General features: G+C 37.1%; 4 protein-coding genes across 4 annotated transcripts; all 4 read right to left on the reverse strand.

Moving 5' to 3' along the window:
- Positions 1 to 7,171: 7,171 nt before the first annotated feature.
- LOC141402289 (larval cuticle protein 65Ab1-like) lies at positions 7,172 to 7,480 on the reverse strand. The gene has a single exon (XM_073983213.1). The coding sequence runs from the start codon at positions 7,478 to 7,480 to the stop codon at positions 7,172 to 7,174; it is 309 nt and encodes a 102-aa protein (XP_073839314.1).
- A 1,574-nt stretch (positions 7,481 to 9,054) lies between these two features.
- LOC141400756 (larval cuticle protein 65Ab1-like) lies at positions 9,055 to 9,396 on the reverse strand. The gene has a single exon (XM_073980227.1). It carries the CDS (start codon positions 9,372 to 9,374, stop codon positions 9,057 to 9,059), a length of 318 nt encoding a protein of 105 aa, XP_073836328.1. The 5' UTR covers positions 9,375 to 9,396; the 3' UTR covers positions 9,055 to 9,056.
- A 4,435-nt stretch (positions 9,397 to 13,831) lies between these two features.
- LOC141400758 (larval cuticle protein 65Ab1-like) lies at positions 13,832 to 14,159 on the reverse strand. The gene has a single exon (XM_073980228.1). The coding sequence runs from the start codon at positions 14,147 to 14,149 to the stop codon at positions 13,832 to 13,834; it is 318 nt and encodes a 105-aa protein (XP_073836329.1). The 5' UTR covers positions 14,150 to 14,159.
- Positions 14,160 to 19,347: 5,188 nt separating this feature from the next.
- Positions 19,348 to 19,656, reverse strand: LOC141402705 (larval cuticle protein 65Ab1-like). The gene has a single exon (XM_073984508.1). It carries the CDS (start codon positions 19,654 to 19,656, stop codon positions 19,348 to 19,350), a length of 309 nt encoding a protein of 102 aa, XP_073840609.1.
- Between the last annotated feature and the right edge of the window lie 2,106 nt (positions 19,657 to 21,762).

Raw genomic sequence — 21,762 nt, forward strand, 5'->3', positions numbered from 1 at the left:
GATGACCTCTGCAAAGGAACTTTTATCTTCAAAAGTGGCTTGTATCTGTAAAAGGTCTCCTCAACGGAGCTTATGTTAGTAGAAAGCCTTCCCCCAAAGGGTCTCTATTTGTACCAGACTACTTCAAAGAGAGTTATATCTATAGAAAACCGCTTCGAAGATTAACTTTTCAAATGAGCTTCTATATATAGACTATTTGAAGAGGTGCTTCTATCGTACACGCAGAAAAATAAATGCAGCAAACAAATAAAATGTTTGGGTGCAAACATATTATATGTTTGCAACAGTCATTAACATATGTTTGGATCCGAACATATGATATGTTAGGGACTGTTGCAAACAAATAATATTTTGGATTCAAAAATATTATAAGTTTGCCCTCAAACATATTATTTGTTTGCTGCATTTTTTTTGCTCCGTGTAAAAAGTCCCTTTCAAAAAAATGCTGTCTACTGAAGACCAATTCTACACGCAGAAAAAAATCAGCAGACATATAATGTGTTTATATGCAAACATAAAATATGCTTGGATCCAAATATTATATGTTTGCAACAGTCCCTAACATAACATACATATGTTTGGATCCAAACATATTTTATGTTATAACATATATTTTTATGTTAGAACATAAATATGTTAGAGAGGCCGTTTTTTCCCTCCGTGTATCAATAGAAGCCCCCTGGGAAGGGCTTCTATCAAACAGTGCTTCTATCTAAGGAAGACCATTTCAAAGGGGATTCTACCTGCCCATTCTATCGACAGAAGCCTCCCATTCTATCGAACGAAGATTTTGTCAATAGAAGACCCCTTTGAAGAGCTTTCTATCTTGGGAAGGACTCTCCAAAGGGGCTTCTGTCTATTAAAGACCCCTTTATATGGACTTCTATTTATATAAAACACCTTGAAGGTTGAGGGTATGAAAAAATATCTATTAAAGAAACAAATGTTAACGAAGTCTGCATACAATTTTTGAATTCCTCTGCAATTTGCTTGTGAGCATTCTTGTCGATACGTAATGGCTGCATAGCCTGTCCGAAGCAGTTAATTTTGTTTTGTACACACATTTAAGAGTAAACATGTGGCGGTGTGGTGACAATAATGACCATATTTTTATGGCTAATTGTTGGTGGTTTGTGGAATTCATGTTTGTGTCTTCTTCTTTTGCTTACCTACGCATATTAATTTAATGTCAATTGATTCGTCTTTGTTTGTTTTGAAAATATCATCTTTAGATTCATTCATCCATGAAAGGCAAATAAAACAAAAAACGAAATATGCAATTGTTTGAATATGTTTCTTACAAATAACTTGGCGACATTTTGGTCAAGGATTTTGACTCCATATATGGCCACCCCCATTGGTATAAGAAAAAGAAAAACATTTGTTTATTAAAAAAACAACAACAGACAAATGTCATAACAATACAACATTGTTGCAATTAATTTGAATTCATCTACATTGGGATGGGATGTCATCAATCAAGCAATCAATTTGACTGCACCTTGATTTATGGTAAAATTTTTTGTGAAATGCAAGGCCCATTAAAAATTGAAATTCAATTCTGTTCATGTGCGCTATTTTTATTTTTCAAAAAAAATAAAAAATAAATAAATAAACAGCATCGAAGCTGCAATCTCCTTTTAGATGATTCCATTTTAACTCTTTGATGAGGAAGGTCAAGCATGGTCGAAAAAGTATTGCTTGAAAAAACTTTGCCAGGGTTCAGAATTTCATGAATAGCTAAGCATCACTACGGATCCATATTTCATGGATATTTTAAATTATATGCATCTTAATGATAATATTGTGCTATGACAACGAACATGTTTGGTCATTTGAAATAGCATCGTATCAATTATCAGCTAACTGCTCATCATTTATGTGACAAGCGACCAAACATGTTCTAAACTCACCTAACATTTGTTTGAACCTTTCATCACAGATGTATAGGAAACTCCCCACAAAATATTGACACAATTTATTAACCAATTATTTAAATATTTAAATGCTTCTGAAGCAACAAAATGATCTGATTAATGGTACATATTTGCAACTACGCAACTGCAATATATTTTAATATTTTCGTTTTAATAGAAATGAAAGTAAATTAAAAATTCGTATCCAATTTCATAGTAAATAGGGGAAAGTGGTGCACACGCACAGAGAAAAAATATGTATTGTTCGCTTTTGTTAGAACAAAAATATCCATTTTTGTTCCAACAATATATTTGTTTTGTTCAAGCATTGTAATTGAAAATCCAAAACTACAATCTTTTGCTCCAACCGTATAAAACAAAAACAACTTGCGAAATTCTGTAATATTGTAAAACTCATTAACAATACCGATGGTAGGAACTATCATAATCTAGAACTTTTACAAACACCATTGCCAGCCCACAAAACCTGTTACTGAATTTTTTCATTTGATTATATGTATATAATTCTCATCTAAACTTTCCACATAACGTTGATATAAAGTTTACGTACTACTACTGATGACCACAACACATGGACAACTTTTACTGACAGTTGACAACAAATGAAAAACCCTAACAAATATGAAAATAAAACACAAATTAGTTTCCTCCAAAAAACAAAACACTTCTCATCAAAACCCAAAGAAAAATGAGAAGGAAGAAACAGAAACGAGGAACAATCATGATGTACATGATTACACCTAGGAAGTTCTGGCGGACTCTGAAACTACAATGTTCATAGATGAGAAAAATCAAAAAACAAAAAAAATCGCCGGAGTGCTTTTTAAATATATCACGCTTCAAGTTGACATTTTAAGGTTTTCGCGGTTTTGCTTGGAAGCCGCAAGTCCTGTGGACATAGGAATAAAGACAATGCTGTAGCTATGAAAATTCTCTACAAGATTGGACTTTACGATCATTTCGTAGGTTTTAACGTTATTGAGAAATAGAAATTCAAATTGGGACAATGCATTGACTGCATCGCTACCTTATAAAACAATGTCATACATGGTTAGTTAACTTTTAGTGAAAACCACTTACACCTGGGAAGTTTTTGCAGATTTTGAAACAGCAATGTTTCTAGGTGAGAAAAATCCATAAACAAAAAAAAATCGTTGGAGGGATTTTTTAATAAATCGCGGTCAATACTCACATTTTTAGGTTTATTTCAGGTTTTCGCGATTTTGCTTGGAAATTGCAAGTCCTATCGAAATGGGGCTAAAGAAAATATTGTAGCTGTGAAAATTGTCTAGAGGATTGACCGTTATAATTTGTTCCTAGGTTTTAAAATTTTTGAGATATATAGATGTTCGGGTCACATTTTTAGCTTTTTTGTTAGGTTTTCACGATTTGCTTGAAAACGGTAAGTTTTATCGAAATGGGACAAGAGAGAATCTTTTAGCTGTGAAAATTCTCTACAAGATTGGCTTTCGTAATTTTGTCCAAGGTTGTACCATTTTCTAGATATATAAGTTTAAATTGGGAAATTGCAGTCATGACATTGTTTTATAAGGAGGCGAAACAGTCAATGCATTGTCCCAGTTTATATCTCAATAACGGTAAAACCTACGAATTTATCATAAAGGACAATCTTGTAGGGAATTTTCAAAGCTACAACATTGTATTTAGTTCCATTTCCATAGTTCCTAAGCAAAATCGTGAAAACCTAAAAAACCCTAAAATGTCAACATGAATCGCGATTTATTTAAAAAGCGCTCCGGCGATTTTTTTTTTTTTATTTTTTCTTCAATGAAAATTGTAGTTTCAGAATCCGCAAAAACTTCCCAGGTGTAAGCACCTTCTATTTAAAGTTGCTTCAAGAGCACCGTGATAATTTATTTTACTACTATTATTTTATTACTATTCGTTAATCCGGACAATTTGATAATTCGGAGACCTCCGAAACCTGTGGTGGAGATTATACTGTTTTATACTGTATATATGGATGCAATATCCAAATCTGTATCGACTCTTACCAAAATAAAAAAACTATTTGTAAGCGAATTGGTCAATAAATGTGACCTGTACTTTGTTTTTAAAAATACTTGGCCAGACGGACAAGTGTGAATCTATGGAGATTATCAAAAGGAAGTATGGGTCTATTTCGTTTCCTTATGCACTCAATCACTAAGACATAATACCCTTAGGGTATTGAAATATGGTTATCAGTGCAATCATGAATAAAAATTCCGTGCGGAATTTGTTCCCTTTCCCCGATTTCACAATTTTTTAATTTCATATTTATGCCCAAAAAGGAATATTTTTGTCGATTCGACTAGAATATGCCATAATTAAGCGAATATAGTACTTTTCAACGTTTTACAAATATTGACTTTAAATGATTTTAACTTTTTAAAATTATTTTCGGTGCGGAAAATTCCGAGGGAAATATTCATGATTGCCCTGTATATGTTCTTTATATGTTATATGTTTTTAGTAAAATATAAATGATTTGTGTAATTCTCAAGTAGAGGGTGGCAGTTTGTGGAGGCTATCAAAAAACTTCCCATTTTCGAAGTCCCTTTGAAAGGGACTTCTATCTATGGATAGGAAAGGAGCTTCTTCTTCTATAGCTGACCCTTTGAATAAGCCTTCTATCAATTGAAGACCCCTTGAAAGGCGCTTCTATACATAGTGGAACTTATTTCTCTAGAAAATCGGCTGAAGGCACATCTTTCTTAAGAAAACATCCCGAAAGGGGTTTCTGCCCATAGAAACCCCCTTGAAAGCTTCTTTCTACCTATAGAAAATACCTTGAATAGGGCTTTCTATGAAATACTCCTTAAAAGGGGCATCTATCTATAGAAAAACCCTGACAAAGGACTTCTCTTTTTAGACGACCTCATGAAAGGAGTTTCTTTCCATAGAAACCCCATAAATGTACCTGCTTTCTAAAGAATAATTCTTCAAATTGGCTTGTTTCTATAAAAGATCCCTTGAAAGTGATATCTAACAACAGAAGACTAGGAAGAGTCTTCTTTCTATCTATAGAAAATCCCTTACAGTATGCTTCTATCCATAGAGAAGCTTTAGAAAAGGGATCCTTTCTATAGAATACTCCTTAAAAGAGGCTTTTATCCATAGAGCAGCACATGAAAGGAATTTCCTCCTACATAAGACCACTTGAATCTACGCTTCTACCTATAGAAGACCCATTGAAAGTTTCAATCTATAGACAACCCCTTAAATGGGACTTCACCCTTTAGAAGCCCTCTTTTTATACCCTCAGCATTTATGCTAACGAGGGTATATACACTTTCATAGGGCAAAATGTGCCTCATCGAAATAATGTTTCAGACAATTTGGAGTCGATTTAACAATGTCCGTCCGTCTGTCTGTCTGGCTGGCTGGTGCGCACGATAACATTCGAACGGATGAACCGATTTGGTCCAAAATTTGGCTTTCGCAATATTTTGTCCAAACTTAGTTTAAGTTCAAAGATGGGTTATATCGGTCCACTCCTTCCGGTACCGTCCCCATAAAAGTTCGAAAATGTTCGGAAATCTTGTGCGCACGATAACTCTTGAAGGGAGTAACCGATTTGGTCCATACTTTGCACATCGTGATTTCTACCAAACTTAGATGAGGTTCCAATATGGACTCCATCTATGCACGCCTTCGGGTACCTCTCACACAAAATTTCGGAAAAGTTCAGTTTAGGACCTGTTCTTGAATCGTTTTGATGTTTTTGTAACAACTTGTATTCACGGCCCCCCATGCGCAAGATAACTTTCGAACGGATCTGCCGATTCGGTCCACAATTTGGTATTTGCAATATTTTGTGCAAACTTAGTTTAAGTTCGAAGATAAGCCATATCGGTCCTCTTCTTCAGGTACCTCCCCCACAAAAGTTCAAAAATGTTCGGAAAAATTGTGCACACGATAACTCTTGATGGGAATGACCAATTTGGTCCATACTTTACTCATCCTAACATATCTACCAGATATAGGTCAGGTTCGAATATGGACTACATATTTGTCCACTCCTTCGGGTACCTCCCACACAAAATTTTGGATAAATTCACTTTAAGACCTGTTCTCGAATCACTTTGATATTTATTGAAGCAACTTGCATTCGCTGCCTCAATTACGGCAGTAAAAGTTTTTTCAGGGGAAAGTCCATACTTCTTGAGAAAACAGTCCGAAACTTGTAAAAAACCCCTATGGCACCATATGTAGTGGCTGGAGGGCTCGAACCGATTATATTACCGAATATAGCTATATTATATATTTCGCAGGCTAGTGTGATAAAATAGTCCTATCTATCGATATCCCCGCAAATCTTGTGCTTTAATCCTATCCATACTTTTGTCGGTGCACACGGCCAAAATTTTGAAAACCCCCCTAAATATATTTTTTTTTTTGGGAAAAAAATATTTCAATCCACACAGGCTGAGGGTATATCTCTGTCGGCAAAGCCGACTGATAATTTTTTACTTGTTTCTATAGAATATGCCTTGAATGGGGCTTCTATCTATAGAAATCCTATTTAGAAGACCACCTGAAAAGGGGCTTCTGTTAATAGAAGACCCTTTGAAAGGGTGTTATAGAAAATATATTGAAGATCCCTTGAAAGGCTTCTTACTATAGAAATCTCATTGAAATCCCTTAAAGGGGACTTCTCCCCTTACAGAAAATACCATCTGTAGAACCCTACTTAGAAGAGGCTTCAAAGAAATTTCAGACTTCAGAAGTCCCTTCGAAAAGGATCTTCAATAGAAAACCTTTGAATGGGATTTCTATCTATAAAAAATTCTTTGATTCTATAGAAGACCTCTTGACAGGGATTTCTATATTTAGGAGGTCTTCTGACAACGGAAAACCCTTTTAAAAATGACTAATATATTCCTTGAAAGGGTTTTTATTTATTGATGACACTTTGATTGGAACTTCTATCTATAGGAGAGGCATTGAATGTAGCTTCAATATGTGGAAGACCTCTTAAAGGGGCCTCTATCTAGGGAAGAACCATTGCACGAGGCTTCTATATATAAAAGGCCTTCTATATATGGAAAAACCCCTTAAACGGAACTTCTACCTAAGTAATGCACGTTAAAGGGACTTTCTATACATAGAACGGGATTCTTTTTATATACCTAAATATTTGTCACTGACATAAGAACACACTTTTCATTAGATTAAACAATCATTTTTTTAATTTATTTAACTTTGCTTATACCAAAAGATCTTCCAACTTAGGCAACGGGCAAATGAGCACCTTGTGGTTGGAAACCATTTTCATCAGCAACAAAGGTGACGAGGAATTTTTCGCCAGTCTTTTCATCGACCCAGGTGTAAGAACCATGGACAGAGATGGCTTCGTGATCAGTGCCAGCATCCTTGAGTACGCCATCTTCGGTGTGAGTGGTACCATCGGAAGTTGCGTAAGCGTAGTGATAGCTATCAGGTCCTACATCAGAGTCGTTTTGAATGACTTCAGTATCAGGACGAGGAGCAGCCAAGGCAATGGCGAAGAGGGCAACGAAGACGATGAGGAATTTCATTTTGCTTATATTATTCTGTTGAGATAAACTAAACTGATACTGTCTATCAAATTTTGGGCGTATTATATACTATGCATATGTATTAATTTAAAACAAGCAGTTCAGAACAAAAGGTGCTAGAACTAGATATTCTATGCACTTAAAGATCAAATAACTGTATGTATCATAATTTTATATCTGTATTTACTTGTTTTTTCTTGGTACCGTTTTTTATTTAGAATGTACTCTATTGCGAAAGACAAAAAGCTCTTATCCACTGTGTTAGGCCTCCGAATATTGGACGATTTATTTGTAGCAGATAATGTTCACACATCTCATTGGCTGTAAGTCCGAAAGACCCATTGAATGTGGTATCTATCTATAGAAGACAAAATGAATGAGTCTTATATCTATGGAAAACCCCTTGAAAGGGGCTTCTATCTATAGAAGATTATTAGAAGAGGGTCTCTATCTTTGGATGACCCCTTGAAGGGGTCATATATGGGGCATCTATCTATAGACGAAACATCGAAAGGGGTTCTAATTACAGAAGACCCTTTCTAGGAGGAGCTTCTATCTACAGCAGATCCCATGAAAGAGGCTTGAAGAGCAACCCCTGAAAGGCGGTTCTATCTGCAGAAGTGTCGTAGAGAGGGGCTTCTATATTTAGAAAACTTCTCAAAAGACTCTATATATAAGACAGCATGAGTGAACATACCCTTTGACTTGGGCATCTATCTACAGCAACCCCTTGTACAGGAAATCTGTCTACAGATGCAACCAAGAAAGAGGGCTTCTTTTTACAGAATATCGCTTGAAAAGAATTTCGTTCTACAGAACATACCTATAGAACATCAATATTGTACATAAGAACCCTTGATTATGGATCTTATCTATAAAAGACTCAATCTACAGAAGACTCCCTGAAATTAACTTTTATCTATATAAACACTCCTTGGCAGAAACTTCTATCTTTAGAAGACACCTTCAATGGGACTTCTATCTACAGAAGACTTCTGTCTAAAGAACACCCGTTGAAAGAGGCTTTTATTTATTGCAATCACCTTGAATATAGATAAAGAATAAATATAAATATAAATAAAGAATAAATAATAAAGAATTTCTAACTTCAGAAGTCCCCTTGAAAAGGGTCTTCTGTAGAAAACCCTTTGAATGGGATTTCTATCTATAGAAGACTCTTTGTTTCGGCCTCTATCTATAGAAGACCCCTACGAAAGGGACTTATATCGTCCTTGAAAGACTTTATATCCATTGATGACACCTTGAAAGGGACTTCTATCTATAGGGGATGCCTTGAATGGAGCTTCGATATGAAGAAGACTTCTTGAGAGCCCTCTATCTAGAGAAGATCCATTGAACGGGGCTTCTATCTATAGAAGACCAATTGAAAGGGAAAACCCCTTGAACGGGAATTCTACCGATGGAATGCACCTTGAAGGGACCTTCTATACATAGAACGACCTGCTATTTATATACCAAAATATTTGTCACTGACATAAGAACACACATTTCTTAAGATTAAACAATCAGTTTTTTTAATTTATTGAACTTTTATTTTAACAAAAGATCTGCCAACTTAGGCAACGGGGGCAACGGGCAAATGAGCACCTTGGGGTTGGAAACCGTTTTCATCAGCAACATAGTTGACGGTGAATTTTTCGCCAGTCTTTTCATCAATCCAGCTGTAGGCACCTTGGACAGAGATGGCTTCGTCTTCAGAACCAGCATTCTTGAGTTGACCACTTTCGACGTGTTCAGTACCATCGGAAGTTGCGACAGCGTAGTTATAACTTTCGGGTCCTACATCAGAGTCGTTTCTGATGATTTCAACCTCAGGACGAGGAGCAGCCAAGGCAATGGCGAAGAGGGCAACGAAGACGATGAGGAATTTCATTTTGCTTGTGTTATTCCGTTGACTAGATAAACTAAACAGATACTGTTTGCCAAATTTCGGCCGTATTATATACATGTGCGGTAAAGCAATTGGCATTCAGCCATAAATTAAATTTAGAACGAGCATTTTAGAACAAAAGGTGCTAGAACTAGATTTCCATTGCACATAATGCTCAGATAACTGTATGTATGCTAATTTAATAGCTGCACTTACTTGTTTTTCTTGTTGCTTTAGAACAGACGTGACCAAAAAGAGAACAGCCCAAAATGTGAATGTATTCAAACTATTGGCAACTTATGACTGTGTGTTAGTGTGTTTTTGTGCACGCACGCTACAAAACAAAAACAAATCAAAACATTATCTCTTTTTCGTACGCTCTTTCTATGCATTCGGGTCGTATGTGTGTAAATTGCCGAAAAACTTCGGCACCGCTGTGTCAAAGAAGAACACATTTGCTTTAGAATTTAGTTTGTTGTGACAGACAGAAAGCGTGCTTGTTCTAAGAAAAACCAAGGGACTATTATCTACAACAGACTCATTCAAAGGCGCATTTATCTACACAAGGTAACTTGAAGAATGCTTCTATCTATAAATGAGCCTATCCATAAAATTCCCATTTAAAGGGGTTTATATCTATTGAAGACAACTTGAGTGGAGCTTCTATCTGTAGAAGACCCCCTGAAAGGGACTTCTGTCTATGGAAGACTCATTAAAAGGGACTTTTGTCTATACAAGACTCATAAAAGACTATAAAAGACTATAAAAGACTCATTAAATTGGACTTCTATATATAGAAGACAACTTAAATAGCCCATTCAAAAGGGGCTTTTGTCTGTAACGACCCATTCAGAGAGCTATCTATCTATAGAAGATGCCTTTAACGGGCACGCGTCTATAGAAGACCACTTTAAAGGGGCGTATATACATATATAGGACCATTTCAAAGGGTTCTTATCTATAGGCGACCGCTACAAGTGCGCTTTTATCTATAGAACAACCAATTAAAGAGCCTTATATTTATAGAAGAGTGTTGTTATCTATAAAAGACACCTTCAAAGGGGTTTCTATCTGGACAAGGACGCTTCAAAGGAACCTCTATCCATCGAAGTTCCAAGGGGTTTCTATCTATCTAAGGCCCCCTAAAAAGGGCTTCTATCTACTTAAGGTCGCTTAAAAGGGGCTTCTATCTATAAAAGGCCACTTCAAAGGGCTTCTACATAAAGGCTCCTTCAAATGGGCTTCTATCTATAGAAGGTCCTTTCAAAGGGACTTCTATTTAAAGAAGGCTCCTTCAAAGTGGCTTCTATTTATAGAAGGTCCTTTCAAAGGGACTTCTAGCTACAGAAGGCCCCTTCAAAGTGGCTTCTATCTAAAGAAGGCCCCTTCAAAGGGGCTTCTACCTATTGAAGGCCCTTCAAATGGACTTCTATCTATAGAAGGCTCCTTCAAAAGGGCTTCTATCTATAGAAGGCCCCATCTATAGGGCCTCTCTTTATAGAAGGTCCCTTTAAAAGGCATTCTATCAAAAGAAGGCCCCTTTCAAAGGGACTTCTATCTAAAAAGGCCACTTCAAAAGGGCTTCTATCTAAAGAAGGCTCCTTCAAAGGGACTCCTACCTATAGAAGGTCCTTTTAAAGGGACTTATATCTACAGAAGGCCACTTCAAAGTGGCTTCTATATATAGAATGCCCCTTCAAAGCAACATCTATCTATAGAAGGCCTTTCAAAGGGGCTTATATCTATAGAAGGCCCCTTCAAAGTGCTTCAAAGGGCTGGGAAGACCCATTCAAAGGGGCTTTAAAAGTGCTTCTATCTTTGGAAGGGGCTTCTATCTTTAGAAGACCCCTTCAAAAAGTCTTCTATATTTAGAAGGCCCCTTCAAAGGAGCTTCTATCCATAGATGGCCCCCTCAAAGGGGCTTCTATCTATAGAAGGCCCCTTCAAAGAGGCTTCTATCTATAGAAGGCCTCTTAAGAGGGGCTTCTATATATAGAAGGCCCATTCAAAGGGGCCTTTTCCAAGGGATTCTATATATAGAAGGTACCTTCAAAGGGACTTCTACCCTTAGAAGGCCCTTTCAAAGGGGATTCTGGCTATAGAAGGCCCCTTCAAAGGGGCTACTCTACATAGAATGCCCCTTCAAAGAGGCTTCTATCTATAGAAGGCCCTTCAAATGGACTTCTATCTATAGAAGGCTCCTGCAAAGCGGCTTCTATCTATAAAACGCCCCTTCAAATGGAGCTTCTATCTGTAGAAGGCCTCTTCAGAAGGGATTCTATCTATAGAAAGCCCCTTCAAAATGTTTTGAAGGCCCCTTCAAAGGGGCTTTTATCCACAGATGCCCCCCACCGCCCCAAAAGCCTTCTACCTATAGAGGGCCCCTTCAAAGAGGTTTCAATCTATAGAGGGCCCCTCCAAAGCGACTTCTATCTATAAAAGGCCCCTTCAAATGGGGCTTCTATCTATAGAAGGCTTCTTCAAAAGGGATTCTATCTATAGAAGGCCCTTTCAAAGGGGCTTCTATCTATAGAAGGTCTCTTCAAAGGGGCTCATATCTATAGAAGGCCCTTTTAAAAGCTCTTTCATCTATAGAAGTCCCCTTTAAATGACTTCTATCTACAGGAATCCCCTTCAAAGGGCTTCTATCTATATAAGGGCCCTTCAGGGGTATAGAAGGCCTCTTCAAAGGGGCTTCCATCCACAGAAGGCCCCGTCAAAGGGACTTCTAATTATAGAAGGCCCCTTTAAAAGAGTTTCTATCTGTAGAAGACCCCTTTAAAAGGGCTTATATCTATAGAAGGTCCCTTCAATTGGGCTTCTACACGTAGAAGGATTTTCACAGGGGCTTCTATCTATAGAAGGCCCCTTCAAAGGGGCTTCTATCTATAGAAGGCCCCCTTAAAAGGGGCTTCTATCTATAGAAGACCCCTTCAAAGGGGCTTCTATCTATAGAAGGCCCCTTCAAAGGGGCTTCTATCTATAGAAGGCCCCCTTCAAAGGGGCTTCTATCTATAGAAGGCCCCCTTCAAAGGGGCTTCTATATATAGAAGGCCCCTTCAAAGGGGCTTCTATTTAAAGAAGGCCCCTTAAAAGAGGCTTCTATCTATAGAAGGTCCCTTCAAAGGGCTTCTATCTATAGAAGGTCCCTTCAAAGGGGCTTCTATCAGTAGAAGGCTCCTTCAGAGCGGCTTCTATCAGTAGAAGGTTCCTTCAGAGCGGCTTCTATCTATAATAGGCCTCTTCAAAGGGGCTTCTATCTATAGAAGGCCTCTTCAAAAGTCTTCTATCTATAGAAGGTCCCTTCAAAGGGGCTTCTATCTATAGAAGAAATGTTTTTATGTATAGAAGGCCTATTCAAAGGGGCATCTATCCCTTTTAACGGGTCTTTCATCTATAGAAGTCCCCTTCGAAGCGTTTCTATCTATAGGAATCCCCTTCAAATGGCTTCTATCTATTTAAAGCCAATATAGGGGCTTCTATCCAAAGAAGGCCCCTTCAAAGGGTCTTCTAATTGTAGAAAGTCCCTTTAAAAGGGCTTCTTTCTGTAGAATTCCCCTTCAATGGGACTTCTACCCGTAGAAGGCCTTGCAAAGGGGCTTCAAGTTCCCTTGAAAGGGGTTTCTAGCCATAGAGGTCCCGTTGGAAGGGGCTTCTATCTATAGAAGACCCCTTCAAAAGGGATTTCTAGCCATAGAGGTCCCGTTGGAAGGGGCTTCTATCTATAGAAGACCCCTTTAAAGAAGGCACCTTCAAAGAGCTTCTATCTATAGAAGGCTCCTTCAATGCGGCTTCTATCTATAGATTCTTCCCGTAGAAGGCCCCTTTAAAATGCTTATTTCTATAGAAGGTCCCTTCAGTGGGGCTTCTATCCTTAGAAGGCCCTTTCAAAGGGGCTTCTATCTATAAAAGACCCCTTCAAAGGGGCTTCTATGTATAGAAGGCCCCTTAAAAGGGCTTCTATTTATAGAAGCCCCCTTAAAAGGGGATTCTATCTATAGAAGGCCCCTTTAAAAGGGCTTCTATCTATAGAAGGCCCCTTAAAAGGGGCTTCTATCTATAGAAGACCCCTTCCCTCTACAGAGGAAACCTTGAAAGCACTTCTATCTATTAACTATCTGTTGGTAGAAACATCTTACTATGGAAATACCATCAAAGGAGCTTCCATCAATATATGAAAACCCAATAGATGAAACCCCTTCTCAAAACAACTGAGATAACGCTTGTACACCTCGTTGCAGGTGTAATGTATGATATTGTTTTGATATTTGATCAAAATGTACCCCTAATTCTACCATCCTATTGAAATATCATGTCAAAATCTCATTTCTTTTGTTTTCACATTCAATATTACAAATTATTCCACGTTTGTTATAAAAACACACACTTCTCATATTTAGATTTTATAATCAATTTTATATTTATTTATTTAATTTTTTTATAACAAATGATCTGCCAACTTAGGCAACGGGGGCAACGGGCAAATGAGCACCTTGGGGTTGGAAACCGTTTTCATCAGCAACATAGTTGACGGTGAATTTTTCGCCAGTCTGTTCATCGATCCAGGTGTAAGAACCTTGGACAACGATGGCTTCGGCTTCAGAACCAACATTCTTGAGTTGGCCACTTTCGACATGTTCGGAACCATCGGAAGTTGCGACAGCGTAGTTATAACTTTCGGGTCCTACATCAGAGTCGTTTCTGATGATTTCAACCTCAGGACGAGGAGCAGCCAAGGCAATGGCGAAGAGGGCAACGAAGACGATGAGGAATTTCATTTTGCTTGTGTTATTCCGTTGACTAGATAAACTAAACAGATACTGTTTGCCAAATTTTGACCGTATTATATACATGTGCGGTAAAGCAATTGGCATTCTGCAATAAATTATACCTTAGAACAAGCATTTTAGAACAAAAGGTGCTAGAACTAGATTTCCTATGCACATAAAGTTCAGTCACATAACGGTATGTGTGCTAATTTCATTTCTGCTCTTACTTGTTTTTCTTGTTGCAGCTATTGTTTTGGAATTTACTCTAAAACTTATTGTGACTTATTGTGAGCGAAAGCATTCATCTCATCTGTTAGGTGTCTGTCTGATCAATCCGAAAGAATGAATATCGGTTTTTTGTTTTTGTAGAAGTCAATGTTTGCAAAAATTTGGTAAAATTTTCTAAACGACATTTAACACTGCGCTAAAGCGAAATTTATTCAAATGAGTTGTTCGATATAGTTCGCCCTCGAACGTGATTTAAGTTTGAGAGTAAAAAAGGAAAGTACAAGTTTCGGCCCTTTATACCAATGTTAATCAGGTCCACTTGACCTTCTTTTGGTAAAAAATTAAAACTATATTTAAGCAATCCCTAAACTACACAAACGAAAAAAATGTTGAACTTTTGAAAGCGATATTATCGTCGTACATATTCTGCACAGAGTGAAACGCCACACCGATGACTTCGTTGATGAGGAGATAGCAAGGCAATCTGGTAGCCATTGGTAATAAAGAGACAATAATACAAATAACATGGAATTACATGTTTATCGCCCAACCAAAATGATGTCAACACAGCACCAGTTATAGGACTGTATTCGACTAGACGCTCAAAGGTACCAAAGCCGTATCTGAATTTGGTATCGCCACAAAGTTCAATGGCTTAGCATGATGTCATTAACTTTCCGAGTGACAATCTCACATAACGCACAACGGACATTAGGCCCACAATTATTCTTGGGCCTTATAACCGCTCATACCACCCTTAGAAGGCCCAATTTCACTATGACCTCCCTACAGACAGTCACAAATCCAAATTATATAGAACACGATGCCAAATGTTATACCCTCAGCGTTTAGACTCTACCATCTATACACTTTTCTTAAGTTTAAATTCTTTGGATGGACCATATTAGCCTACTCCTTTGGGGACCTCCCAAAGAGAAGACGGTCTATTGGGTCGTCTACTGTAGAGTAGATGGCCCACTAGGTCGTCTACTGTAGAGTATATGGTCCATTGGATCGTCTACTGTAGAGCAGATGGCCCCTTTGGTCGTCTACTGTAGAGTAGATGACCCATTGGATCGTCTAATGTAGAATAGATGGCCCATTGGGTCGTCTACTGTAGATGGCCCATTGGGTCGTTTACTGTAGAGTAGATGACCCATTGGATCGTCTAATGTAGAATAGATGGCCCATTGGGTAGTCTACTGTATAGTGGATGATCCATTAGGTCGTCTATTGTAAAGTAGATGGCCCATTGCGTCGTCTACTGTAGAGCAGATAGCCCCTTTGGTCGTCTACTGTAGAGTAGATGACTCCTTAGGTCATCTAAGGTTGAGTAGATGGCCTTTTGGATCGTCTTCGGTAGATTAAATGGCCAATTTCTTCGTCCACTGAAGAGTAGATAGCCGATTGTGTCGTCTACTGTAGAGTAGATGGCCCATTGGGTAGTCTACTGTAGAGTAGATGGCCCATTGGGTCGTCTACGGTAGAGTAGATGGCCCATTGGGTCGTCTACTGTAGAATAGATGGCCCATTGGGTCGTCTACTGTAGAGTAGATGGCCCATTGGGCCGTCTACTGTGGAGTAGATGACCCATTGGATCGTCTAATGCAGAATAGATGGCCCATTGGGTAGTCTACTGTAGAGCAGATGGCCCATTGGGTCGTCTACTGTAGAGTAGATGGCACAATGGGTCGTCTACTGTAGAGTAGATGGCCCATTGGGTCGTCTACTGTAGAGTAGATGGTCCATTGGGTCATCAACTGTGGAGTAGATGACCCACTGGGTCGTCTACTGTAGAGTAGATGGCCCATTGGGCCCATTGTTTTGTCTACTGTGGAGTAGATGGTCCACTGAGTAGTCTACTGTACAGTAGATGGCCCACTAGGTCGTCTACTGTAGATGGCCCATTGGGTCGTTTACTGTAGAGTAAATGGCCCATTGGGTAGTCTACTGTAGATTAGATGGCCCATTGGGTCGCCTACTGTAGAGTAGATGACCCATTGGGTCGTCTACTGTAGAGCAGATGGCCCATTGGGTCGTCTACTGTAGAGTTGATGGCCCATTGGGTCGTCCACTGTAGAGTAGATGGCCCAAGATGTTCTATTGGGTCGTCTACTGTAGCGTAGATGGTCCAGTGGGTCGTCCACTGTAGAGTAGATGGCCCATTGGGTCGTCTACTGCAGAGTGGATGGCCCATTGGGTCGTCTACTGTAGAGTAGATGTTCTATTGGGTCGTCTACTGTAGCGTAGATGGTCCATTGGGTCGTCTACTGTAGAGTTCATGGCCCATTGGGTCGTCTACTGTAGAGTAGATGGCCCATTGGGTCGTCTACTGTAGAGTGGATGGCCCATTGGGTCGCCTACTGTAGAGTTGATGGCACATTGGGTCGTCCACTGTAGAGTAGATGGTCCATTGTGTCGTCCACTGTAGAGTAGATGCCCCATAAGGTCGTCTACTGTAGAGTTCATGGACCATTGAGTCGTCTACTGTAGAGTAGATGGCCCAAGATGTTGTATTGGGTCGTCTACTGTAGCGTAGATGGTCCAGTGGGTCGTCCACTGTAGCGTAGATGGTCCAGTGGGTCGTCCACTGTAGAGTAGATGGCCCATTGGGTCGTCTACTGTAGAGTAGATGGCCCATTGGGTCGTCTACTGAAGAGTAGATGGCCCATTGGGTCGTCTACTGTAGATTAGATGGCCCATTGGGTCGTCTACTCTAGAGTAGATGACCCATACGGTCGTCTACTGTAGAGTAGATGGCCCATTGGGTCGCCTACTGTAGAGTAGATGACCCATTGGGTCGTCTACTGTAGAGTAGATGGCCCATTGGGTCGTCTACTGTAGAGTAGATGGCCCATTGGGTCGTCTACTGTAGAGTAGATGGCCCATTGGGTCGTCAACTGTAGAGTAGATGGCCCATTGGGTCGTCTACTGTAGAGTACATGGCCCATTGGGTCGTCCACTGTAGAGTACATGGCCCATTGGGTCGTCTACTGTAGAGCAGATGGCCCATTGTGTCGTCTAGTGTAGAGCAGATGGGCCATTGTGTCGTCTACTGTAGAGTAGATGGCCCATTTTAAAGAATTTTTTGTGCACCTTTTCAGGACAATAAACGTGGATTTTTTAAAGAATTTGTGTGCACTTTTACAGGACCATAAAGTGGATTTTTTAAAGATTTTTTGTGCACCTTTACAGAATAATAAACCTGCATTTTTTAAAGACACACATTTACATGACAATAAACGTGGATTTTTTAAATTATTTTTTGTTCACCTTTGCAGGGCAATAAACGTGGATTTTTAAAGCATTTTTTGTGCACCTTTCCAGGACAATAAACGTAGATTTTGTAAAGAATTTGTTGTGCAACTTTCCAGGACAATAACCGTTGCTTTTTTGAAGAATTTTTTGTTCATCTTTACAGGATAAAAAACGTGGATTTTTTAAAGAATTTTTTGTGCACTTTAACAAGACAATAAACGTGGATTTTTATACAATTTTTTGTACACCTTTACAGGATAAAGAACGTGGATTTAAAAAAATGTTTGTGCACTTTCACCGGACAATAAAGCTTGATTTTTTAAAGACTTTTTTGTGCATCTTTACAGAACAATAAACGTGAATTTGTTAAAGTATTTTTACAGGACAATTAATGTGGATTTTAAAAGCATTTTTGTGCACCTTTGCAGGACAATAAACGTGGATGTTTTAAAGCATTTTTTGTGTACCTTTACAGGACAATAAACGTGGATTTTTTAAAGAATTTTTTGTGCATCTTTAGAGGACAATAAACTTGAATTTTTTAAAGATTTTTTTGGGCACCTTCACAGGACAATAAACGTGAATTTTTTTTAAAAAATGTTTGTGCAGCTTTACAAGACAATAAACGCGGATTTTTTAAAGAATTTTTTATGCACCTTCACAAGACAATAAACCTGGATTTTTAAAGAATTTGTGTGCACCTTTACAAGAAAATAAACGTGGATGTTTTAAACTATTTTTTGTGCTCCTTTACAGGATAAAAAATGTGGATGTTTTAAAGAAGTTTTTTTGCAAATTCACAAGACAATAAACGTAGATTTTTTAAAGAATTTTTGTGCGCCTTTAAAGGACAATAAACTTTGATTTTTAAAGATTGCCTTGTGCACCTTTACAGGACAATAAACATGGATTTTGGAAAGAATTTTTTGTGCACGTTTACAGGACAATAAACATGGATTTTTTTTAAGATTTTTTTTGTGCATTTTTACAGTACAATAAACGCGGACTTTTAAGACAATAAACGTGATTCTTTTTAAACAAATTTTGTTCACCTTTGCAGGACAAAAAACGTGGATTTTTTAAAGAACTTTTTATGCACCTTTACAGGACAATAAACGTGGATTTTTTTAATGAATTTTTTGTGCACTTTCACAAGACAATAAACGTGGTTTTTAAAAGAATTTTTGAGCACCTTCGCAGGGCAATAAACATGTATATTTAAAAGAATTTTTGTGCACTTTTACAGGACAGTAAACGTGGATTTTTAAAGAATATTTTGTTCAACTTTACAGAACAATAAACGTTGATTTTTTAAAGAATTTTTTGTGCACCTTTACAGGACAATAAACAAACTAAATTGGCCATTACGTATGTTGGGAGAATAGTCTAGCATCAAACAACGAATGTTTTAAATTTCTTGAGAAGACAATTTTATAAGCCATCATCCATCCTGCTATGTTTAAAAATTTTGGAAATTTAGAATTTACGTGTCCTTATTGCCCCCATTTAAAATTGCTCAAGATCATTCTGAAGGGCACCGACACCTTCTTCTTTTTCTTGTGATGACTTTTATTTTGGTATTTACTTAACTTCGCTGTGTTGTAATTGCAACCTTCCAAAAGCAGCACCTAAGCACTTTGTAAAAAATACACTTTTTCTCGTTTTGTTTTTATGCTTCAAAATTCATCATTTTATTATTTATTTAAAAGTTAATATCTCATTTAGGCAACGGGCAAATGGGCACCTTTGGGTTGGAAACCATTTTCATCGGCAATATATTCAACGGTGTATTTTTCGCCAGTCTTCTCATCGATCCAGGAGTAGGTACCCTTAACGACAATGGATTCATGATCGGTACCGGCATTTTCCAAATGACCAGCGGCAGCTTCGTATGTACCATCGGAGGTCTCAGCAACATATTCGAAATTTTCAGGTCCAACATCACTGACTTGCTTGACAATTTGAACTTCATCATGACCAGTGGCCATGGCGAAGGCGAAGAGAGCAACAAAAACAATGATGAATTTCATGGTGTCTGGTGGTGTTTATCCGTGGATAGTTAGAAACTTTATGGATGCTCTCTGTGCAGCACTTTCGCCTATTTATAGTGAAATTGGGCACCCAATTTCACAACTTTCATATTGGATCAAACGCAAATCTACATCAATTCAATATTCATAATTTTGCATTTGCAAGCATTGTTTTTTAATCTTATTTGTCAATTTTGAAATTTTAATGAGATATTAAATTGTTTTAATTAGTTATAAAAAATTCCTAAAACAAGAATAAAGTGCAACGGTATCTTATTTTGTTGGCCTTATGCAATTGCCAATTTTGTCAATTGTATAACGAGTTTTAAGAAAGTAAAATCATTTTAACAAAGTGAAATCATTAGAACAGGATATTTTATTAAACACTGTTTGTGTTGCAAGGGAAAATGTTATTTTTCTTCGGATGCTGCAAAAAAGCCAACCAGGTGGCGCCAATGTTTCGTTTTTCAGGATTTAGCTTGCAAAAATTAACCGGAAAGTAAACATTAAAACATCCAAAGAAAATTATTGTCTTTCTGATCTCTTAATCGCCCAATTAGACGAAAGAAGACTAAAACATCTATCTAAGCTGGTATCAGTTTTCTTTGGAAGGCAACCCAAATATTTCCCCTTTCGAACATTTGTATAAATTTTCGCGTTTTCGTCTAAATTTACTCAGGAAAAAGAGAGAGATGGAAAAGCGGGAGTGTGAAAAAATCTTGATGTACAGGAGCCACAATAAAGTCCGAAAATTCTACCAAAGAGTGAAGCTTCAAACTGATTGGTTGGTACAGGCACATCCTCCTGTAGAGACCAGCAAGGTAATTTGGTAACTGATACAGATAGTGTGGTAAGGATATGGAAAGAACACTATTCAAAACTGTTGGTATCCAATACTAGTGAAGACGATGAAGATCTAATCCCAGAAAATGGTGTTGAAAGTATACCAGGATGAGGTAAAGACAGCAATAAACTGGCTGAAGAATAATAAGGCAGCAAGAGCCGATTGTCTACCAACGGAGCAGGTCAAATCCGGAGGCGACACGCTGATAAGTTGTATACATCACCTAGTTAGCACCATCTGGCAGGAAGAACGCGTACCCGACGATTAGAACCTGAGCATCCTGTGCCCCATCCACAAGAATGGAGATAAGACAGTGTGCTCTGACAATAGGGACATAAGTCTTCTCCCTATTGCGTACAAAATATTGTCAGGGATATTGTGATAATTTTTTAAGTTCCTCAAAATTACTTTCCAGTTTCTCTTTGTACTCAGTAAATTTTAGTATTACTGTCCTCTTTCGCAAAGTTTTTGTGCTCGCTTGCTTCCTTTTTCCGCCATCTTCCAAAGTCTCTCCGTTCTCTTACAAAGTGTGAATGCTTTTGGTCCACATTTGATTATTTTTGCATTTGCTACTTGGCAATGATAAATAAGACACGTAAAAATGGTACGCGAGAGCAAAAATGGAAAAAAAATCAATAAAATAAAACAAAGTAAAATAAAATAAAATTAATTAAAATAAAAAAGAATATATAAAAATAAAGTAAAAATAAAATAAAATAAAATAAAAAAAAAATTTAATAAAATTAAATAAAATAACAATAAAAAGTAAAAAATAAAAATAAAATAAATGAAAATAAAATAACATAAAAATAAAATAAATCAAAATAAAATAAAATAAAATAGAAAACTCGGACAGAGGGTTTAGTCTTAGTGTAAAACCGAGAAACATCGATTAAATAAAAATAAAGTAAAAATAACATAAATAAAATAAAATAAAATAAAATAAAATAAAATAAAATAAAATAAAATAAAATAAAATAAAATAAAATAAAGTTAAATAAAATAAAATAAAATAAAATAAAATAAAATAAAATAAAATAAAATAAAATAAAATAAAATAAAATAAAATAAAATAAAATAAAATAAAGTAAAATAAAATAAAATAAAATAAAATAAAATAAAATAAAATAAAATAAAATAAAATAAAATAAAGTAAAATAAAATAAATTAAAACAAAATCAAATCAAATAAAACAAAATAAATAAAAATAAAGTTAAAATAACAAAAATAAAATAAAATAACATAAAAATAAAATAAAATAA

This window comes from Musca autumnalis, unplaced genomic scaffold (assembly GCF_047663935.1).
Source record: "Musca autumnalis isolate F117 unplaced genomic scaffold, ASM4766393v1 scaffold_4, whole genome shotgun sequence".
Lineage (NCBI taxonomy): Eukaryota > Metazoa > Arthropoda > Insecta > Diptera > Muscidae > Musca > Musca autumnalis.

What these genes read in the sequence shown, in the direction of transcription:
- LOC141402289 (XM_073983213.1), bottom strand. Translation starts at nt 7,480, where the DNA reads ATGAAATTCCTCATCGTCTTCGTTGCCCTCTTCGCCATTGCCTTGGCT.
- LOC141400756 (XM_073980227.1), bottom strand. Translation starts at nt 9,374, where the DNA reads ATGAAATTCCTCATCGTCTTCGTTGCCCTCTTCGCCATTGCCTTGGCT.
- LOC141400758 (XM_073980228.1), bottom strand. Translation starts at nt 14,149, where the DNA reads ATGAAATTCCTCATCGTCTTCGTTGCCCTCTTCGCCATTGCCTTGGCT.
- LOC141402705 (XM_073984508.1), bottom strand. Translation starts at nt 19,656, where the DNA reads ATGAAATTCATCATTGTTTTTGTTGCTCTCTTCGCCTTCGCCATGGCC.